We start from the raw sequence: 9,539 nt of genomic DNA on the forward strand, positions 1-9,539 counted from the left end.
TTGGCCTGCTGTGTTCATCCAGCTCTACATCTTGTTATCTCAGATTCTCCAGCATCTGCAGTTCCTACTATCTCTGAAACCCTTCTCACTGATACTCAGTTTGAGTTCTGCCTGTGCCACTCAGCTCTTGATCTTATTACAGCTTTGGTATAAACTTGGACAAAAGAGCTGAACTTCAGAAGTGAGGGGAGAGTGAATGCCTTTGACATCAGGTCGGCATTCGATCAAGCATGGCATTAAGAAATGTTAGCAAAAGTGGGATCAATGGGAATTGGGGAAAACTCTCCGCTGGTTGGAGTTATACTCAATGCAAATGGAGATGGATGTGGTTGTTAGAGGTCAGTCATCTCAATCCCAGGATATCACTGTTTAAACTACTTGAGGTATATATTTTCTAACCAACCTGTTTAGAGATGTTGTGACATGCCTCTAGAGCAGGTGGGACTTGAACCCAGGCCTCCTGGTTCAAAAGCAGGGAGATTACCACTGCACCTCAAGATTCCAAGTTTCTCAGGGGTAGGTATTATTAATCAACCTATTCAGAGATTTTCTTGGACATCTCTGGAGTAGGTGCGCTTGAGCCTGGGGCCTCCCTCCTCTGAGGCAGGGACGCTACCACTGTGCCACAATAGCCCCTTAGTTCCCTGGGGTGATGTCCCAGGCTAAATCATTTTCAGCTGCTTCATCAATTATTTTCCCTCTATTATACGGTCAGAAGTGGGGATATTTGCTGATGATTGTACAAGATTTAGCACCATTTGTGACGACTCAGCGACTAAAGCAGTCTGTAGCTAAATGCAGCAAGACCTGACGAGCATCCAGATGTGAACTGATAAGTAACAGTCATGTACTAGGCAATGACCATGTAACCATTGCCCTTGACACTCAATGGCATTACAGGTTGGGAATCCTTTATGTGAAAATCTCAGGACCAACTGGTTTTTGGATAAAGGAGATTTTTGGGTCCGTTTGAGGCCTTTGGAAAGACATATTAGATCTGTTTGGGTCAAGCAAAGTCTTTTCCCAAGGGCCCTAACTCAGCCTATCTTTGAGTCCTCCTTTGGTTTTTTTGGTTTTCAGACATGTGAATAAATTGCTGAATCTCCCACTACCACCATTCTTTGGTTGCTATTGACCAGAAACTAAACTAGGCCAGCCATATAAATACAGTGGCCATGAGAGTAGCTTAGAGGTTAGGAATTTTGCTGCAACTAACTCAGCTCCTGTCTCTCCAAAGCCTGTTCACTATCTGCAAGGCACTAGTTGGCATTGTGATAGAATACTCTCCACTAGCCTTGATGGGTGCAGCTTCAACAACACTCTAGAATCTAAACACCATCCACAACAAGGTAGACTGTTAGAATGACACTCAGCCACCTTCAAAATTCTCTGTTAACATACAGTAGTAACAGTGTGAACCATCGACAAGATGCACTGCATAACTCATTAAGGCCCTTTTGTTAGTATCATGCAAACCGGTAACTGCGTCACCTTGAAGAGCAAAGACAGCAGATGCATGGGTACACCACCATCAGCAGGTTCTTCTCCAAGTCTCTGACTAGCCTGACTTGGAACAATATCGCCATTCCTTCAGTGTTGCTGTGCTAAAATCCTAGAACTCCCTTCTTAACAGGAATGTCAGTGTCCCCACATCCAAAGGACTGCAGCAGTTCACCATGACAGCTTATCAGCATCATCTCCTTGGCATTTCAGAATTGGCAATAAATGCTGGCCTAGCCAATGACATCCACATCCTAGGAATGAAAGAAAAGATTTGCCCAACACCCTTGACTGCCAAGATTGCAGCCATTTCCTGATAAAGATCTAAGGTTATGTTTGTGAGATTAAATCCAAGCTAGTAATCTGATGCTCATATTGAATACACTTTGGTTACCTAACTTGGTCAAAACTTAAGTTATGCCCTTAGTTTATAACATCAAACTTGAAGGTGTTGTCCAAATTGATCTGGTACATAACATCAGTTCCAAGATGAAACAGAAAAGGATTCCACAGGTATGAGAAAAACATTGTTATAGGTGTTCTGAGTCAATTCAGCACATCCATGCACTTATGTGACCATATTGATCTTTCTGGTATGAGCTAAATTTTTCTATAGGGTCGTTTTTAAAGGACGGTAGGTCAACATGCCAGATCCTTAGCAACTTGATATTCTTCAACGACTTCATCATGTACATATGGACATAGATCGAATGAGAAGACTCAAGAGAGTCAATCTATTGGCCAGATATTAACAGTAACATTGTCACTTTGTTAAGAACTGTGAGCCATGTGAAGAGCATATGCCAAGTCAAAGCACAGAGCTATTGATACCACAAAGTCCCTGCCTCTCCTTGGTCTTACATTGTTTTCAATATATTTCATGTTTATGGAAATGACTGCATTATCATTGACTATTTTACCAAATACACCATCATTTGTTAATTGCACAATATGTCAAGCATAACTATCACGCACACTCTTAGCTCCATTTTTTGTATATTTGACACCTACACTGAGAGCATTGAGCACATTCTCAGACTTGCGTGAGAAATGGACTATTGATCGTACTACTACTACTACTTTAGATTATTCCAGGTTCAATGTTCTAGCTGAATGCATGATACACAGAGTCAAAAATCTAGTCCTCAAATGTAGGTAAGTCAAGGAAGACATTCTAATATTATATCTGAGAGCAACACTCTGAATGTAGTCATTCCATCACTGGTGGAGCTCACATTTGGCAGACCAATGTGTACCAATTTGTTGACCTGTACCTGAAATTCTCTTTTTGAAACTCAAGAACATCTTGTAAACCTGCAAGAGAAAATGACCAGTGTGATAAATAGGGGAGTACAGAATTGGTAAAATTACAGTGAGTCGACAAATACGTTGAGATCCTTTGAGTCCATTTGCATGGCAGTGTAACTGATGAGACAAAATCTGGAACTAATCAAGTCAGTTTCAATTTCCCATGGCCTTCCAATCCTTTTACATCATGTACAAGAGCCCAAATGCAAACAGCAGTGATGGACAGTATCACAATGATTATTGGCAGTTAATCAATGACACCTCCAGGCAAAGTTACCATTGGGATTTGGATGTATCAGCAAATAACCTAAACAGCTTAGAGACTCAGATTCATAGACTCAGTTCACCTATTTACAACAACAACTTCTTTTCATAATGTAACGAGATGTTGTTTGTACACCTTGCCTTTAAGAGAGTTCCTTTTAAGAATTCCAAGTGCTGTATGTGTAGCGATCCTGTCTGGCAGTTAATCTGCTGTAACCCTGCAAGCTTCACACACAAATCTGGTGGTTTTCTCTAATGTCTGCTTATTAACTTCATTATGAACAGATGGTTAACTGGACCAGCCATATTAATATAACAGCAGAGCACAGGCTATTACCCGAATGAAGGATCACCTCCTGAGCCCACAAAGCTTTTCAACATCTACAATGCGCAATTCAAAATTTATCACCTGTGTGAATGAGGGCAACTGCAAGGACAGTCAACGTCCATCATGGTTCAGAACAGTAGAATGTGTTTGTTTAGTGTCCTGCCACGGGACTTGGTGATCCACTTATCTCATCATTGACATACTGTGGTTCTAGTACATACAACTTACAGGTTACGCGCTGCAACTGTTACTTTCTAACAGCACTTCCAAGCCCCGTGACTTGACCGTTGAGAATAGCAAAGATAAAAGTACGTTCAACTACCATTAGTGATTTGTGTTCACCTTCACATCTCAGTCAAATGCCCTTGTTTCTTGGCCAGTAGAACTTGACATTCTACCGAAATTACTATCTGGTTGGAGCATTGTATGGTTGGGGTAAGAATTTGTTATGATCAACATTCTGCTGTTATCACTAGGTTGCCAATGTTTTGAGTGGAATGAGCTCATGGGAATATTATATTCACATTTGAAGTGGGAATGGGAGGATAGCTTTAAGCAACATTGCTGTCTGTTCTCAGTCTTGCTACAACTTCAAGACTTGTTTTTGCAGTTTCTCTTCCCTTCTATTTATTGAGGGTAACATGATTATGGCTTTGAACAATCCACTAAATAAACTGTTGGGCAATGCAGAGTAGGGCTTCCCAAAATTTTAAATTTTTGGGCCACAAGCACCAAGTCAACCATAAATTGTCCATTTTATTTTTTTTCTTGACATGAGTATGTCCTAACCAGCTGAAAGCTGCTTTGAGAAAATCTGTGGATAAGTAGGTGCTCTTTTAGTATTCTCACTCTTGGTCTGAGGTCTTTCCATTCCATGCTCTCCCGTGTCTTTTCACTGCCCTCATCCACGTATATCTCACCCCACCCCTTCCCCACACTCATAGGTCCCTTTCCAACTCCAACTGGCTCTTGCATATCTCTCCTTTCCCATTCCCACTGATCCACATATTGGTTATTGTCAAGCATGAAAGTGCATTCACAAAGGGAAAAACTTTGAGAAGCACTGATGTGGAGAATGCAAAATGAGATGCAAAGACTATGCTGAAGCATATTTGTTGTGAAATCACTCGACTATTTTATGAAAGTAGCCAATATCCTCAAATTGAATTAAAATAACTGTTCTTAGGCTTGTTTGCTGGAAAACACATTTTAATCCAAAGAGGATGATGTTGTTTGCTCGATTGATGAAAGCATCCTGAATCACCACAAGTCTCAAGTATTTAATCGCTAATGAGATTTGTGTCGAAACATACAAAAATAATTCATAGGGAATAGATGTCAGAATTAATCCAAAACTTTCCCCTCCCTTGTTTTTTGTCTTTCTCTTGGTTGTTCTCATGCTATCGTCCTCTTTCTGTGATGGTCTTTTGCCCTGTCTTGTTCTCTTGCTCTCCCTCACTCTCTCGGGAATATAAGAGCAGGCTAGTCATCCCATTACCTTCTTCACCTTCAATACAACCATGGCTGATGATCCACAACTCCCCTTATTCCTTTATGTCATTGACATTTAGAAATCTGACGAAGTCTATTTTCAATGCACACAATGACTGAGCATCCTAAGCCATCTAGTAAGGAGAATTTCACAAAATGCTGAGTAAAAAGTTTTCACTTTGGTTCTAAGTGGCTTTCTCTTTATTTTTTAATTGTGGTTTTAGTTCAAGATTCCCTAAGCAGGGGGAAATATCTTACCAGCATTTACACTGTCTATACCTTTAAGTGTTTTGTAGGTTTCGGTGAGATCATTTTTTATTCTTCAAAACACAAGAGGATACAAGCCCAGTTTTCCTGATCTCTTTTCATAGGTTCTCATATTCTATCTTACTTTCTCTTCTGCTGTCTCTCACTGTCTCTATTTGCTATCTCTCTGTTCCTCTCATCTTCTTGCTTTCTTCACTATTTTTGCCTCATTCTTGTTCATTCTGTTATTTCTGTTTGTGCATACTTGGTCATGCTCTCTCTTGTGCTCTCTCCCTCTCTCTCCCTCTCTTGCTTCTCAGCTTGGCTATCCCAGAAGCCTAACTGTCTGCTAGGAATCCTTCAGTTAACAAGAAGTTTAATTTTGTTTAGCCAGCATATCAAATTTCAAATGAACTTTGCTAGAAATTAAAAATTCTGCTTGGGACCACACTCTCAATCTATTCACCCCTATAATAAACTCATTCTTAATCCTATAAGTCTATTGTTTATGTCCATGCAATTTGATCAGATCATCACTAACTAGAAGCCAAGTCCATGACCCAAGCTCAACTCCAATTTCTTAAAGGAACCAACATCCCAACATAAAATAAAGTTTTCTTTCTGAAAGACCCAGATCTTTCGATAGTATGGACAGATATAATAGGAGTGTGGACTTGGCAGTTCTCTAACTTCACTTTACATTGTGTGGTTCTTCTTGCGATCTAAGCATGAGACTGTGCTTTGCTATTGTGATCAATTTTAAAGAATTCAGTTCTTCAATAATAAGTAATATGACCTCTTTTATTACTTTTATTCAAGCATTTTAAATTGTTGTTTCAGGTTCTTTTACAACAACCTTCACAAATATGAAATCTCCTTTTCGTAGTTCCGTACTTCAGGCTTCTATTTCAAAAGCCCATCGTCACAAATCACCGCAGACTACTAAATATGACCTGGATTTGGTCGTATCCAGAAGGAACATCCCGTCCTCTGGACTGCCATGTGTGGAGAAGTCAATGGATGACTGTGCACATGAGGTAAATAATTTGTATAAGTGGTCAAGTGAAATAAAATGCCTTCTGAAAAACAATTTACAGGTAGTTCTGTTCTGAACATCATTTGCAAGTTGATTTATATTTAAGTCAGAACACAATGCAGGATAATATAAAATAACCATTCATAAGAATAAGGAAATGTTCCTATATTGGATCCTTAAAATAAATATTATAGGACAAGTAGGTATGAATGTTCATATTTTGGACATTAGTAAATTGGGGACACCCTGTATTTGAAAACATATCTCACTTCAATTTCCTCGCCATTTCATGTTGAAAGTAATGCTCTGGAATTGGTCATTCTGTTGAGCTGGCCGATAGAAGGCCTATTGGAGATTTATAAAAAATATGTACATCCCTTTTCTTGGTCAAAATTATGACCTCCTTTCAAGAGAAATTGCAATTATGGAAACTAAATTGCCTTCCTTCTGTAGCATTGGACAATTGTTTCAACTTTTATTTGTAATTATTTCCTGAGCAGTTGGTTACAGTAATCAATCTAAGTGAATAATTCCATTGTGTCATTGGTAGTTCAGTACTGCAGCATATTTCAGTCCTGTTTCATTTCTGCAATATCAATATCCTGGAATTACCTATTCTGTGCCATTGTGGAAGCAACATTAAATCAAATACTTCAGTGTGTTAGCAATGCTCATCACCGTAACCTTAGGAATCACAAACTACAAATGTGCAGTAAAATGTAAGCTTAGCAACATCACCCATGTTCAGAAACTAGTTATTTTTATTCACTCATGGGATGTGGGCATCACCAGCAAGGCCTTCTTCTGTGAGCCGTCTCTAATTATCCTTGAGAATGTGGTGATGAGTCACTTTCTTGAAATGTTATAGTCCCTGTAGTGGTGATAGTTTATTAAGTAGGATATTCCAGGATTTTAAACCTCTGATGGTTATAAAATTGTAATAAATTTCCAAGTCAGTATGGTCTGTAATTTGGAAAGGAAAGGGCCATTGCTGCAGTTCCCGTTCCTGTCCTGTTGGTAGAATAATAGTTTTGAAGGTGTCAGTGAAGAAGCCTTGGAGAATTGCTGCAATGCAGTTTTAAATGATGCGCTCCATTAACACCTTGCACCTGTTGTAGAGGCAGTGACATTTTACTTGGTGTCTTTTTATCCTTGATAGTTTTTGCTTCTTGAATTTTTCAGAGCTGCATTCATCCAGGCGAGTAGGGAGTATTCCATTTCATTCCTAGCTCTCTCTTGTAGATGGTGAAAGGCTTATGAAAAGTCAGGGGGTGAGTTGTTTACCACAGAATTCAAATCTCTGACCTGCTCCGATAGCCAGAGGCCCTCATATTCCTTAAAATGGAGAGAAACTCTGGTTTAGCAAAAATTGTGCTGAAACCATGACTCTGGATATCTTGCCCCAAAACCAGCTTCTTCTATTTTTGCCAGACTGGGGGGAGGTAAAGAGGGGATTGCTGGGGTTGGAGTTGGGGTTGGGAACAGGATCAGGTTGCACTTTGCCTCTGTGACCCATGGATGTGCAATGTCTATATTAAAATCAGATCCAATTTTTACTTGTGGAATCTCAAAAATACAATGTGAGGCATTTTACTTTTCAAGCCAAAGTCTAAAGATCTTGGAGTTCTTTGGAGAAGTAGAGTATCCTTTCAGAGAGGTGGAGTACGCTTTTGTGTAGGTCCAGTAACATTTTTGAAAGAGGTAAAATGCAACTTTGGAGGGTTGAGGTACTTTTTGATATTGTTAAAAGTAGACACAAGTATGTGTAAAAATGATTAAATTCAATTGAACTGTCAAGGGAACTGTTGAGCAGTCAAAGTGTCAGATGGCTTCAATCTCATGGACTTCAAATTTTTGAGAAAACTGCATGCAGTTTAATAAAATCAATCAGTGCTTGTTGTTTCACTCTGTCGATATTAACGTGAGGGCTATCATTAAAGGATTTATGCTGCATGATTGATTTCACAATCTACCATTAAAACTGGGAGGTGCCTGACAGTTCACAGTTTGACTGCTTCGACTGCTTATACAATCACTTGAAGTGGGGCTATGAATTTAAATGTTTGATTTTATGAGGGGTCAAGTAGTTGAAGGGAATTAAATGTATTAATTTGTAATCAATGAGATTATCCATTTTTAAATAGCAACTTGTCAATAGACACTTAAAAAGTTGATCTAATTTTATCTCAGCCTGGGTCTTAAGCCTTCCCAGTGTGGGTAATAGGTGAACTTTCATGGAGAATGTAAGGCAAAAGATGATGGGTGCAGGGCATAATTTTCACAACGCTATAAAGGGTCATAGGGATGAGTGAAGGTGTACAGATTATTAGGGCAGAGACCTGCAAACACTTATAGCCAAATGAATTTCTTTATTGCTCTTGACTATTTTTTCACCAACAACTTTAATGGAATAAAAATATTTCACTTTGGAATAAAGCTGCATATGTGACTTGTCACTCTTCAGACCATATATGCATAAGTCATAGTCAGCAGTTTGTGGGAGTAGTTAATAAAGTATACAGTACATTAGACTTTATCAATAAAGCAGAGAGTACAAGAACAAGGGAATGTTGAAGTTATATAATCCACTAGTTGGCTGAAGCAGTCGTTTTCCCTGATACCACACATAAGGAAGGATGTGAACACTTTGGAGAGAGTGCAGAAGAGATTTACAAGGTTAGTTTTAGGGATGAGGAGTTTCATTTATGAAGATGGATTTAGAAAGATTGGTTATCATTGGAGATAAGAAAGCTGAGTGAAGATATGACTGAAGTACTAAAAATCGTGAAAGGTCTACAAAGAGTAAGTTGGGAGAAACAGTTCCCATTCATAACTGGATCAAGAAGGAGAAGGTACAAATTTAAAGTAATTTGTAAAGGAGCAAATTTAATATGAGAAACAGCTTTTCTCATTCTGTGTGAGGACTGGAATGCACTCCTTGACCATTTGGTGTGGTTCTTTAGAAATATTGAAAAGGAAATTAGATGGTTATTCGAAAAGAATGAATTTGCAGAGTTGTAGGGAGAAGGGAGGAGAATGACATTGGGTGAATTGCTTGTTTGGAGAGCTAATGCAGACATGACCTGCTGACTGACCTCCTGCTGTACTGTAATAATTCTGTGATATGAATTGTATACAATTGGTGTTTGATTATCACATGTGGCTGGACAGCTAGTTTGCAGTACAGAGTGATGCCAACGGCATGGGTTCAATTCCTACACCAGCTGAGGCTGCTATGAAAGATTCTCCTCATCCTCTCCCTTCGCCTGAGGCATGGTGACCCTCAGGTTAAACCACCACCAATTGTCTTTCTCTAATGAGAGAGCAGCATTATGGTCCTGTAGGACTGTGGCGACTTTACTTTGT

General features: G+C 39.2%; 1 protein-coding gene across 1 annotated transcript in view; it reads left to right on the top strand.

Annotated features, from left to right (window-relative positions):
* Nucleotides 1-9,539, top strand: part of LOC109917776 (coiled-coil domain-containing protein 158) — a 162,845-nt gene that overhangs the window by 35,258 nt on the left and 118,048 nt on the right. The window contains exon 5 of the mRNA XM_048603980.1: nt 5,978-6,174. Coding sequence (XP_048459937.1) covers nt 5,978-6,174 — 197 coding nt within the window. The remainder of the gene's footprint in view (nt 1-5,977; nt 6,175-9,539) is intronic.

The sequence above is a fragment of the Rhincodon typus genome, chromosome 1 (genome assembly GCF_021869965.1).
Source record: "Rhincodon typus isolate 14 chromosome 1, sRhiTyp1.1, whole genome shotgun sequence".
NCBI classification, from domain to species: Eukaryota; Metazoa; Chordata; class Chondrichthyes; order Orectolobiformes; family Rhincodontidae; genus Rhincodon; species Rhincodon typus.